This window comes from Zalophus californianus, chromosome 1 (assembly GCF_009762305.2).
Source record: "Zalophus californianus isolate mZalCal1 chromosome 1, mZalCal1.pri.v2, whole genome shotgun sequence".
Taxonomy (NCBI): domain Eukaryota; kingdom Metazoa; phylum Chordata; class Mammalia; order Carnivora; family Otariidae; genus Zalophus; species Zalophus californianus.
In genome coordinates this window covers 7696989-7710568 of record NC_045595.1, presented here as the reverse complement: position 1 = coordinate 7710568, position 13580 = coordinate 7696989, and the positions used below count along the sequence as shown (strand labels likewise).

Genomic DNA, 13580 nt, shown 5'->3' with positions numbered 1-13580 from the left:
ATGCATCTGTGTGTCAATATCTATGCCTATGAACCTGTGTGACCTTGGAAGAGTGCACCTGGGTGCCGCACCTAGGCTGCGACTGTGCCTGAGTCCTCCGTGGGGATGAGGTGTGTTCCTGTGTGTGCCTAGGCACAGGTGGGAATCGGGCATGGGGATGTGCCATGGTGAGAGTGCTCCTGCAGGCAGTGTGGTGCACCATACTGTGTGAGACCAGGGTTTCTGTGGTTTGTGTGTCACTGCACCCACGGGTCAACCGTGAGAGTCTCTCTGTGTCCCCACCAGCTAGAGACCCATGCCTTGCACAGTAAACACTAGGTGACCCCAAATACCCTGTGTGTGGGCGTGTCTGTGTGTGTCCAGATGTCGGAAGGGGTTGGTGGAGAGAAGCAAGACCAACGCTGGAGTACCCCGAGACTGCTGAGAACTTCTCTGCCCCAGCACTGTCCAGCTGATTCTAAATAACCTCCAGGAGTTCCAGCAGGAGCCAACCTCCCTCCTCCACCCCAGCTTGGTTTTCAGCCTGGCAGCCCCAGCAAGGAGGGGGTGGGGAAGACTGGAGGCACTGAGCAGAGTAGGGCCAGAGGGACCTGGCTCCAGGCCGGTGGCCTGGGAGTGGAGCCCAGGTGACGCTGGACACCCGTATTTGCTGCCAGGATGAGTGCCAGAAACCCAGGTTTAGGGGCACAAAGAGGGTGAAGGGATCCCATCTTAAATAGGAAGGGGGCAGGACTGAACACTCCGTTGGAGGGCTATCACCTGCAGGAAGCTCTTAGCAACACCAAGAATTTTAGAGCCAGGAAAGTGGGTGGGGCTCCAGGCAGACCCTAGAAGCCACTTTGGGGACTCCCCAAGGCAGACTGGGCACCCTCTCCCCCCCAGCCAGAGCCCTTGATGGTAAAAGAGGAAATTGGCCGCCCGCCACCCACCTGACAGATCTGCCTGGAGGGTGCCAACGGGTGTCCTCGTCGCTGAAGGAGAAGTGGACCAGGGACTCAAGGCCCGCGGGGGGCAGTGTCAGGTCAGGGGGCCGGGGCCTTGCCCGGGGTGCTGTCCCAGAGCGCATGGGTGCCAAGCACCGTCGGGGTGAGCATGGGGACAGCGGCACGGTGGTGCGGCGAGCGCTGCTCTCAGGCCCGAGGTGTCTGTGGCCACCTCCGGCGCCGCCTCCACACCCGCCCTCCCGGTGACCCCCCCAGGGACGGCCCTGGGCGTTCAGGCGTCTCCGTGTCCCCAGCACCAGGGAGGGCTCTGCACGGGCCTCCTCCTGCGGAACTCTGAGCACACTTCCCGCCTGCCCCCCTCCCTCCGGGCCTGGGGGCAGGGGTGCCCAGGCTCCGGATTCCCAGGCTCTGGCCCCGGGCCCCCCCACCCTCTGCCACGCCTTGCCTCTGGCCCCGCCTTCCCCCCTCCCCACTCTGACGCCGAGCTGGGCCGGCTGGAGCCCTCTGAACGCCGTGCGCCCCTGGGGGAAAGAGACTCGCCCGCGCCCGTGGAGTGCGGGGCCGGTGACAAAAACCCCGGGGAGGGACGACGGATGCGGAGAAGGGGGTGGAGCAGGGACAGGAAAGACAGAAGTGGAGACAGAGACACAGAGAGAAACTCGGAGAGAGGCACTGATTTCCCACAAACATACCCCGTCCCCGACTCCACGCGGGGCTCCCGACCCCTCCTCCTCTTCTCTCCCCTCCCAGATCTCTTCCCCGGGTCCAGATGCTGAGCCTGTCCCCGCAGTGTCCTCTCCCAGTATGTCTCTGGACTCAGGTTCCAAACAAGTGCGTGCGGAGAGTAGGGGTTAAAGGGGTAGGCAGACGACCCTCTCCTGGTTCTGCAAGACCCCAGAGCCAGCCCGCTCCCACCTCCGGGCTGTCAACCACCGTTTCCAAGATAAACGGACACTGGGAAGCCAGACCGGATGTGGTCTCCAGGCTCCTCACCCGCAAGCTTCTAGCCCCCGCATCCCACCCCGGGTCTGGCCAGGAAGAGAAAGTCCATTTGCCCTCCGTGCCCGATGCACCCGGTAATATCACGGTGCCTCCTGGCAAGGCAACCCGCAGATGGCAGCACTGGCCCCATTCCACAGGCCTTTAGACTGAGGCTAGCAGAACTGAACACACGTCCCCAGAGCACCCTGGATGGCAGGCTGGCCTCACTCCTCCAAAGCCTGACTGCAGCCTCAGGTCTGCACAGGAAGTGGGAGGAACAACGTTTATTGAGTGCCTACTGCATGTCCTATCAGGTATCTCCACAGCAACCCTAGAGGGCAGGGATGATTTTTATCGCTGCCCTGTGACAGAAGTGGGGCAGTTAGGCTGGGGAGAGCCAGCTAGGAACCCCAGACCCGGCCCGCGCCAGGTGGTCAGGGGACATTCGAACCCACCGCCGCTGGGCGCACTTACCCAGCCCACGCCTGGCGGCCAAAATCCTGGAAGCTGCGGAGAAGCCGAAGACGCCTGCGGAAAGTTGGGGACGGGATAGCGAAGAAGACCGGCGAGGAGGGTGGCGACCGTGGGCGGCGGGCTGCGCGCGGGAGCGGTGGTTCAGGCAGGAACGCCTCGTCCTCGGCAGCCGCCACCGCCGGGAAGGCCGCCAGATGCAGTTCGGGGATGCGGCCCAGGCCTCGTGGCCGCGCCATAACCACAGGGGGCGCGGGGCGGCCCCGCCTCGGTGGGCGCTGGGGAGCAGAGCCGCCCGCCCGCCCCGCGCAGCCCACGCAGGCCGGCCGCCCAGCCCTGGGGCCCACGGGCCCCACCCCGCGCGGCCGCCTCGGCCCTTCCGGCTTCGCTCTGGGGCCGCCCCGGGGGCGGAGCGGGCCCGGGGCGCCCACGCGGCTGCGGCGGGACGCCCCTCAGACCGCAGGGGCACCCGCAGTCCCCTTGAGGTCCTTACAATCGCCGGAAGCGTCTCTACAAACATCTGGGGTGCTCCCCAAATCCCTGGGGTGCTCTCACAAACCGCTGTGGCGTCCCCAAAGTCCCTCAGATGTCCCCACAATTCCACGGAGTGTCCCAACTATCCCTGAGGTGTCCCCACAGAACCCAGAGGTGCCCCCAAATCCCAGAGTTCCCCCCAAAAGCCAGAGGTGCTCTGAGAGGCCCCACAGACTCTGGGACAATCCCTTAGCTTCCCAAATGTCCCCTACTGGTGTCCTCGTTGTTATTGATATATTCCCACAAACCCCAGGGGCACCCCAAGACTCTCAGGATGCACCCGCAAATGAAACTCCTTCAGATCCCAGGACCATCACCAGGTTTCCTCAGATGTCCCCCAAGTCTCCTAGAGCATCCCCACCACCCCTGAGTCAGGCAGAGACCCCCAGAGCACCCCTAGAATTTCCCACAGCCACAGAATATTCCTACAGACTGCATGAGGGCACCCCCAAATTCTAGGACCCATCACAGATCCTAAGAATGCTTTCACAGTCCCTCAGATGTCCCCCAACCCCCGAGTGGCTCCACAGCATTGCTTAGATGCCCCCACAAGTTCAGAGACACCAAAATAACCTTGGGGGTGTCTTCAGACTCAAGGGGTGTTCCCATAAATATGTAGCTGCCCCCCAAATCTTAGGGTGCCCCACGGACCCCAGGGACAAAACTAGATTCCTCCACAGTTCCTAAGACAGTCCTATAACCCTAGGCTACCTTCCAAAACCAAGATGAACCCACAATTTTTGGGGACACCTCCAGAATGCCCCCTCACAGCTTCTGAGACATGCCTTATAACTCTGAGATACCCCTAGACACTGAGTGTGCTCACAGCCCCTACACACTAAGATTCCCCCACTCCTTAGAATCTCTGAGGTATCTTAGAATTGGGGCCCTCCACAGCTCATGAGGTGGCCCCAAGAAGCTGACCTCCCCTGGGCAGAGCAGTAAAAGCAGATAGGGACTTTCTGGAGATTCTGCATGCCCAGCCACTGTGACTCTGTGGGGGGCACATGATCCCCTTTCACAGATGAAGAATGGGAGACTGAGGAGGTGAAGATTCTAGAACAAAGTTAGCCAGCTGGTTATAATTCCAGAGACTACTCCAAACTGTCTGTGGCTGTTTGGGGTTAGGAAGTGGGAGAAGCTTGTTTTAAATAAGAAAAATGGGGCACCTGGGTGGCTCAGTTGTTAAGTGTCTGCCTTCAGCTCAGGTCATGATCCCAGGGTCCTGGGATCGAGCCCCACATCAGGCTCCCTGCTCCACGGGAAGCCTGCTTCTCCCTCTCCCTCTCCCCCTGCTTGTGTTCCCTCTCTCGCCATCTCTCTCTCTGTCAAATAAATAAAAATTAAAAAAAAAATAATATAAATAAATAAATAAGAAAAATGGAGTGAATCTCTATTTTAGGGCCCTGCCTCTGTAAATACCTTTCTCTCTCTACCTGTTGGCTCCGTTGTCATGGGCCCCCGAATCGGCTGGCCTAGGCTTAAGTCTGGCCTCCAGCACTTCTTAGTCATTTGACTTTGGGCCAGTCACTTCATTTCATCGAGCCTCAGTTTTCCCACCTGTAAAATTGACATAATAATACTATGCATCTCATGGATGGACATGTAAAATAAAAAAAAAAAAGGCTTGGAAAAGCGTTTGGACACAGCAAAGTACTCACTGAATATTAGCTATGATTATCTGACAAAACCTATTTTGAAGAGCTTATAATATGCAAGCCACTATACTAGCCAGAGAATACAGATGATGATGAAGAAGATGACGATGATAGCTAACCTGGACATTCAGCACCTCTATCTCTGATCTCTTTTAATTCTCACAAAAGACCTGCAAAGTGATATACTGTTGTCCCTATTTTACAGATGGGAAAACTGACTCTTGGCGAGAAACAACATGCTCAAGGTCACACAGCCAGTGAGTGTCTGAGCCAGGCTCTATACCAGTGTTTGCCACCCTTTATTTCATTATCCCCTCCCCGCCCAGAGGAATAGCCTGCTTATAAACAGGCATACCTCAGAGATACTGCAGGTTCCATTCCAGACCATTGCAATAAAGGCAACATCCCAACAAAGCGAGCCAAATGAATTTTGTGGTTTCCCGGGGCACGTAAAAGCCATGTTTACATGACACCGTAGTCTATTAAGTGTGCAATAGCATTATGTCTAAAAAAGTGTACGTACCTTAATTTAAAAACGCTTTATTGCTAAAAAAAAAAATGCTGACCACCATCTGAGCTTTCAGCGAGTCATAATCTTTGCTGGTGCAGGGTCTTGCCTCGATGTTGATGGCTGCTGACCGATCGGGGTGGTTGTGGGGACTTCTTAAAATAAGAAAACAGTGAAGTTTGCCACATGGATTGGGTCTTCCCTTAGGAGCAGTTTCTCTGGAGCATTTTACCCAGGGTAGAACTTCTTTCGTCTTTTTTTTTTTTTTAAGATTTTATTTATTTATTTGACAGAGAGAGAGAGAGAGCACAAGTAGGCAGAGTGGCAGGCAGATGGAGGAGAAGTAGGCTCTCTGCCGAGCAGGGAGCCGGATGTGGGGCTTCATCCCAAGACCCCAGGATCACGACCTGAGCCGAAGGCAGCCACTTAACTGACTGAGCCACCCAGGTGCCCCGGTAGAACTTCTTTCAAAGTGGAAGTCAATCCTCTCAACCCCTGCTGCTGCTTTATCATCTAACTTTATGTCCTATTCTAAAGCCTTGTCATTTCAACAATCTTCACAGCCACTTCACTTCTCCCAAACTCCTGTTCCTGCTCACATTTTGACCCCTTCCCATGAGTCAGAATGTTCAGAATGGCATCGAGGATGGTGAGTCCTTTCCCGAAGGTTTTCAATTTCTTTTGCCTGGATCCATCAGAGGAGTCAGGGTCTGTGGCAGCTATGGCTTCACGAAATGTATTTCTCAAATAATAAGACTTGATAGTAAAAATGACTCCTTAATCCGTTGCCTGCAGAATAGACGTGGTGTCAGCAGGCATGAAAACATTAATCTCATTGTACGTCTCCATCTGAGATCATCAGTGGCCAGGCGCATTGACAATGAACAGTCATATTTTGAAAGGAATCCTTTTTTTTTTTTTTTTGAGCAGCAGGTCTCAACAGTGGGTTTAAAATATTCAGTAAACCATGTTATAAACCGATGTGCTGTCACCCAGGCTTTGTTGTTCTGTTTACAGAGCAGACCGACTAGGTGTAGCCTAATTCTTAAGGGCCCTAGGATTTTCACGATGACAAATGAGCAATGGCTTTAACTTAAAGTCACCAACTGCACTGGCTCCTAACAAGAGAGATGCAGTCTGTCCTTTGAAGCCAGGCACTGACTTCTCCTCTCTAGCTATGAAAGTCCTGGATGGCATCTTCCAACAGAAGGCTGCTTTGTCTACACTGAAAATGTGTTTAGTGTGGCCACCTTCATTAATCATCTTAGCTCGAGCTTCTGGATAACTTGCTGCAGCTTCTATATCAGCGCCTTGCACTTTTATGTAATAGAGACGTCTCCTTTCCTTAAACCCCATGAACCAACCTCCGCTAGCTTCAGACTTGGCTCCTGTAGCTTCCTCACCACCCTCAGCCTCTACAGAACTGAAGACAGTGAGGGCCTCGCTCTGGATGAGGCTTTGGCTTAAGGGAGTGTTGTGGCTGGTTTGATCTTCTATCCAGACCAAACTTTCTCCAAATCAGCAAAAATGCCATTTTGCTTTCTTATCACTCCTGTGTTCGCTGGAGTGGCACCTTTAATTTCCTTCAAGGCTGCTCCTTTGCCTTCACAACTTGGCTCACTGGTCCAAGAGGCCTAGCTTTCAGCCTGTCTCAGCTTCCAACATGCCTTCCTCATTAAGTTTAATCATTCTTAGGGCAGGGGCGCCTGGGTGGCTCAGTTGGTTAAGCGACTGCCTTCGGCTCAGGTCATGATCCTGGAGTCCCAGGATCTAGTCCCACATCGGGCTCCCCGCTCAGCGGGGAGTCTGCCTCTCCCTCTGACCATCCCCCCTCTCATGCTCTCTCTCTCTCTCTCTCTCTCTCTCACATTCTCTCTCTCAAATAAATAAATAAATAAAATCTTAAAAAAAATCATTCTTAGGGCATAGGGAGGCGCAAGGAAAGGGAAAGAAGGGGGAAAAAACTGGTTGGTGGAGCTGTTAGAACATACACACAGCATTCGTGGATTTCGTTTGCCGACTTATAGGGGCCCGGTTTGTGGTGCCCCAAAATGATTACACTGGTCACATCAAGTTGATCACACGTGACCCTAATAAAATAATAAAAACAACGAAAACGCTTGAAAGGTTGCCAGAACTACCAAAATGGGACACACAGAAACAAAGTGAGCAAATGCTGTTGGGAAAATGGTGCTGAGGGACTTGCTCAACGCGGAGGCGATTTGTAAAAAATGCAGTTTTTGTGAGGCGTAATGAAGCGAGGTATGCCTGTGTTGTTTATCTGTTTATGTACTATGTGTATATTTGGGCTTTACATATAAATGTAAGGTTTTTTTGGTGTTTTTTCCCCCCCTCACACATCCACCCAAGAACCAGTGTTTGCTCCCTCGGAGGTGATCACCTCGTTGGGAACGCAGGGTTTCCCAATCTTGGCACTGTTGACATTTAGGGCCAGATAATCCTCTGTCTACTAGTAGCCAGTAGCACCTCCTCAGTCATTAAACTAAAATGTCTCCAGCCTTTGCCACATGTCCCCCGGGAGGCCAGACTCGCCCTCAGGTGAAAACTCCTGGTCTCAACCCACTAAGACCCTTTGCGCAGGCCACTGGGACCCCCTTGGTCCAGCTACAAACAGAAAGGAAGAGCATTCTCATTTACCTGCCCTCGGGCTTCCCTCCTTTGTTTTGCTGACTCTTCAGGTCAGACTTTGGAAATAGGGTTCTGAATAGGCCCATTTCAGAGATGGGGAAACCTGAGGCCCAGGAAGGAGAAGTGACGTGGCCAGGGTCACCCAGACTAGAAAGAGCAGAGCTGGATGATGAGTCCAGTTGTCTGACTCCAGAGACTGGGATTTTAGCCAGTAGGCTTACACAGGCCCTTCATGGTTCAGTCTCCTGCCAGTTCAGTGACCTTTGTCCCTTCCTAAAAAGTCAGAGACAAATTAAGGCCTAAAGCCAACCCTGACCATAGCCTGTAAGGCTCTATATGAGCTGCCCTGTCACCTTCCTGCCTCATTTCCTTCCCCTCCTCTCTTGTTCACTCCTGCCACCTTTGCCTCTCTACTTTTCCTCTAACATAACAGACATGCTTCTACTCCAGGACCTGTGAACCGGCTGTTCCCTCTGCTTGTCACCTTCTTCGTCAGGCTCACTTAGCATCCAATGTCACTTCATTTAGGTCTGTACTAAAATGTCACCTCCTCAGAGAGCCCTTCCCTGACCCCAGGACCCCTCTTCTCTTCCTGTCCCCTGTGTCACCAACTGGAATTATCATATGCCTTTACTTGCTATTTCTTCCTCATCCACTAGCCTGAGAACTCCAGGACGAGAGGGACGGGGGCTCTGTCTCATTCTTTGCCACAGCCTGAAGATGCTCACTGTGTGTGGCATGAATGGCCCCATTCCAGATGAGGAAAATGAGGCTCGGTCGGGTGGATCCTCTCCTCAGGTCAAGGGCAAAGGCTGGATTTGAGCTCTTACTCAGGAGTGAAGACAGTGGGCTCAGATGCCCCCCGAAACTCTGTCCTCACTCGTCAGTTTGCAGTTCCCTCAGGCCTGAAGCCCCACCTGCAACTCCAAGGAGCCTGCAGTCAATCTGTGACTGGTGAAGCAGGGGGTGGCGTCCTGGCAGCCAGGGCCCAGGACTGTGGTTTGGAGGACACCCCCCTTCTGTCTGCAGACGTCAGAGAGATGCACTTTGCAGAAGTGCAGTTCTCAAAACACCAGCTCCTGCCTGCCCCAGCCCCAACGTCAGCCCTCTGAGCCTTACCCACAGCCCTGGGGGTGGGCAGATCTTATGCATGTGGGTGTAGTAAGAGCACCGAGGCTCACGGAGGCATGAATGGGGCGGGGGGCGCTCCTGGTCCCACAGCGAGTCAGTGAGCAGGGCTACAATCTGATTCTCACCCACCTATCTGGAGTCCAGGAGACCTGGGTGTTAACCCCCAACTCGCTTTGAGACCTTGGGCAAGTCACTTCTCTCCGTTTCCTCGGCAGGAATGGCGAGCCAAAGACGCTGGGAGTTAACAGGCAGGTTGGTGTTGGGAGGCCCGGACCCGGGCAAGGGCAGGGGCAGGGGCAAGCGCCGAGATGAGCCGGGAACTCCGCGTCCGCAACTTTTCCGCCAAGTTCCTCTGCATCCGCCAGGCGGCCGTCTCCACTGCGCTCGGCTGGACGGGGAGAGCCGCCTGGTGCCGCCCGGGGAGGGCGAGGGCCTTACCCGCAGCCTGCGGTCGGCCGGCCTGGCGCCCACTCTCCGAGGCGCTCGATACGCATGAAATAATAACCTGGGGTGCCACGAGCGTCGGCGGCGACTTTGCTCTGCTCGGGGACTAGAGCCCCACAGGCGGGTCCGACTCGGAACGCACACTCCGCCTGTGCCTTTCTCGTCACCCAGCAGAGGGCGCGCGAAGGGAGGGGCGCGCGGAGGGACCGGTTCCCAGGGCACCGCCAGGGATAAAGGGGAGCCAGAGATGAGGGGAGGCGAGGACCCAAGTGGAGACAGAGGCCACGGGCCAGAGAGGGACCCCAGTCCAGCTGCCTCCACCCCTTCCTGGGGCCCCGGCAGCGCCTCCCTCGGCGAGACGATTTTGGAGGTACAGAGGGGCACGGGGTGGGGGGGTAGGGGTCGGTACGTTGGCCCTGCCCCCAATTCAGGCAAGCCCCCCTCCCCGCCCCCACTACCGCTGGAGTCGTTCTCTTCCTCCAGCTCCATCTGCCTCTTGACAGATCGTGGTGGTGCCGTGACTCAGCCCCGCAGGGCGCCAGGAGCACAGGCTCATACATCCCCAGGTCTGGAAGGGGGTTGTGGATGCCATCTCAGACGGAGGGCAGTGCCCTCTCTCTGGGGGTTCCTGTGACTCAAGTCTAGGGCTGTCTGGATCCCCTTTTTGGTGGCTGCATGAACTGCAACGTGAGTAGCACTGGAATGCCCTGCGTGCACTCAGAGAACCCCCTTTCTGGAGAAACAGGCTGGCAGGAAGCCCATTCTAAGAAGCGAGGTTCCCACTAGAGGTCTCTCAGGTCCCCCTTCCTCCTTCTGCCTAAGGGTGGGGGGAGGACGTTGGCACCCATGCCTTCCCTCTGGCCACAGCCACTGGAGGCTATGCAGGCCTGCAGCGAAACAGAAACCTGAGCCCTGCCAGGATGTGGTTGAGGTTCCTGTTTTTAATTCCCACCCTGGCGGAGCAGGGTCTACTCAAACCCCACCTCCTCTCCTGAGTCCAGGTCCCTGAGTGACTATCTCCTGAGCACTCACTGTGTTAAGTCCTTTACACACATCCCCAATCTCACAGAACTCTCAAACACCCCCCCCAACAGAGCAGTACCAAGAGCCCCACTTCACAGATGGGGAAACTGAGGCCCAGCGAGGGCAAGACTCTTGTGCCGGGACCCCAGGCATCAGACAGAGGGGTGCTGGGATCTCAGCTTTGCCATTTCCTGACTTGTGTGAGCTTGGGCACAAAGGAGGGACTTTGCTTCTCTGGGCCTCAGTCTGTCCAACAGGAACACCTTCTGAGGCTCTGGAGACAACACATGTGGAAAAGTCCCCGGCACGGAGCCCGAGAGTGAGCCATTAGGAGATGGATACCACCAAGATAATGATGATGATTACCACTCAGCCACTGTCCCCGGAGAGTCAGCACCCCAGACACCAGGGTAGGGGGAGTCCCTGGGGTCTTAAAAAGGAAGAGGGCCCAGTTCCAATGGCACCCCACTCCTTCACTGGTCTCTCAGGACAGTGACCTGAGCTAGTTTGGCCTTCAGCCCCAGGTCTTGGCATTTCCTGTTGACTCCAGCTTTTGTTTTCCTTCAGCTTCTCTCCAGTTCCCTTTGGGAAATAGCAGGCTGTGTGTGCTGGGCCCATGACACTTGCTTCCTGCCTGGGGGCAGGGGTGCTGGGGCTGGGTATGTCTCCAATGGGAGTGGGTGGGGGTGGTCCGGGGAGGGGAGGGGTTGTAGGGCCTGCTGGAAGGCCCCAGAAAGAGCTAGAACTGTAGGGTCACAGCCTAGAGGGGCCTCCCTTGGGAACTCCAGGAGGGAGAGGCCCAAATCTGACCATCTTAGCGATGTCCCAAGCAGAGAGGCACCCGTGGGGGGTCAGACAAAACACACAGTCCAAGCTGTCGGTCACAGAGTCAGACCCCCGAGTACCACTAGAGCAGATATTGTAACTAAAAACACCAGCTGGTTAGAGGACAGCACTACAGGCAAATGCGAGCACACCCCAGAACTCAGACGACTCCTGGATGCAGGGAACAGAGGCAGCTGAGAGCATGTCAGCGTCTCAATCAGTGTCCCTGGGAGCTCGGACAGTCCCGCTGATGCGATCACACTGTCCCAGGGCCACCATCACTGCCTCCCAGGAATGCGTGCAGTCACAATCGGTGCCTCAAGAGCACACGCAGTCACTGTCACAACAGCCGTCCCAGAAGCACACAGTCACATCGTCATGGTCCTGGGAGCTCACACGGTCATATTGCCACAATTCCTGCGACCCCTAAGTACACAAGTCACACAGTCACAGTCACTGTCCTGGAAGCACACCGTCTGTCACAACCACACTATCCTGAAGCACACACACAGCCATGATGTCACAATCACCGTCTCAGGAGCACATATGGTTCCACTGCCACAGTCACTGTCCCCGGAGCACACATAATCCCATGTCATAGTCTCAGGTCCCCAGAAGCCCAGGCAGCGCATGTAGCTAAGGCAGACACACCAGTTGTACCCCAACAGCTGGAGCCGACCCAGGTCAGTGAGAGGGTGCCATCAGAGCCAGCCCAACACCTGCCCTCACTAACACCGTCCCCTCGGGGAGGCAGGGACTCCTTTACCCTGTGCTGGGACCATGCACCCTCTGAGCACGGTCCCTTCCTCTGGTCAGCTACTGAACCCTAACACTCCTGCCCTGAGAGGGAGCTCCAATGCAGCACACAGGCCCCCAACACGGTACTCCCCCAAGAGGCTCCCTCTGGATTTCTGACCCCAGTTGCTTCAGGGCTAGTCCCCGAATGCTCTCCCCCACCCCATACAGTCCTCCACCCCCTAAGGGGACTCTGAGAGCCTCTCAGCCTGGAGGAAACATTGTGATCCCAGCAGGCGCCCCCTACAGTGCCCTCTAGGTCGTCCACAAACATAATGAATCTAGCTGCCAGTACAGTGCCCCCAGGAAAGTCCCTTCAAGTAGCCAACCTATAGCCACTGTCCTGCGCTGTCATCAACTAAGGTACAGACTCCCAAAGCTGCAGCCCGCAACCAAGACGTCGTAAATACTACACGCAGCATGACTCCCCCGAAGTCGACCCCAGGACCGGCTTCAGTAGGAAGGGTACTCGTGCACGGGGCACCACCAGGGTCGCGTCCCGGACGCCCCCACAGCAGAACTCCCCCTCCCCTCCACACCCCCGCCAGTCACTCGGACTCCACCCGCAGCGCAGCGCCGCCTGCGGTCAGCGGGGCGAGTTGCGTCCTCTCTGCGCGCCTATCTGCTCCTCGCGCGTCCGCCGCCCAGAGTCTTACCGCCTGCAGCTGCCTCCGCTCGCGCCGCCGCTGCCGGTGCCGGTACCGTGGAAGGACGAGGGCCAGGACATGCGGGAAGTGCGCAGGCCGGGCCGGTCGCCGGTGTCCACGGCGTCGGCGCGCTCTATGGGCCGGTGTGGGGACCGTTCGGGCTCTGCGCGCTCCGCGCTGTCGGAGTAGCCGCGCTGCTGGATACGAATGGGGGTCCGCGGCTGCCGCCACAGGTGCTGGGGGGGCGGCTTCAGGGTGGCCTGGCCCTCCCGGGGCCCGGGCAGAGACAGAGACAGGCTCCTCTCCGAGGGGGCGGCCGGGGGCTCCATGGCGCCGGCCCCCTCCTGCGCCCCGGGGGGTTCCCGGCCTCTCCAAGCTTCACCCTGCTCAGCGGCGCGCTAGCCGACGCGCCCGAGGCCCCGCGGGTGCGCCTGGCCTCGGTGGAGCCATGGCGCCCCGGGGACAGACCCGGGGGCGCTACGGGCCGGTCGCCCCCGGGCCGGGCGCCGCGGCTTTCTGTCGGCGGCTGGCGCTCTGCTCCGCGCCCGGCAGCGCTCTCCGCGCTCGGCACCCCGCTCCGCGCCAGCCCCGGCTCCCCCGCCCCTCCCCGCCCCCCGCCCGCCGCTCTGTCAGCGCCGCCCCCCTCCTCCTCCTCCTCCGTCCGGGCCAGTGGGGGGCAGCCACCCAAGGAGGGGGGGCCCTCCCCGCCCACGCAGAGCCCCGCTCCGGGAGGGGAGGGGGCGCCGGAACTCGGCTGTCTCCTGAGCGCCCTGCCTAGCCGCGGCGTGCACGGGAAAGAAGGAGTTAAACGGTTAATCCGATCAGGAAGAAGACACCCGACTGGTTGCCGGTGTGTCAGTCAGTCCGTCCATCATGGCGGGGGTGGAGCCCTATGCTGGCGTGTCCTCGCCGCTACTCCTGGCCGGGGGGGCGCGTGTGGGGAGTGGTCCCGGTGCCACCGACGCGGTCT

General features: G+C 57.3%; 1 protein-coding gene across 3 annotated transcripts in view; it reads right to left on the bottom strand.

Annotated features, from left to right (window-relative positions):
- PDE4A (phosphodiesterase 4A) overlaps positions 1 to 13143 on the bottom strand; it is a 38667-nt gene extending 25524 nt beyond the window's left edge. Inside the window, exons 1-2 of one of the 3 annotated variants that reach the window (XM_035724909.1) lie at positions 12620 to 13143; positions 2400 to 2453 (exon numbers count right to left, since the gene is read on the bottom strand). In XM_035724909.1, the coding sequence (XP_035580802.1) occupies positions 2400 to 2453; positions 12620 to 12939 (374 nt within the window). In that variant the 5' untranslated portion in view covers positions 12940 to 13143. Of the gene's footprint in view, positions 1 to 2399; positions 2738 to 12619 lie in introns of those variants that run through there. The other 2 variants (XM_035724898.1, XM_035724902.1) reach the window with 2 other exon arrangements.
- Positions 13144 to 13580: the final 437 nt, after the last annotated feature.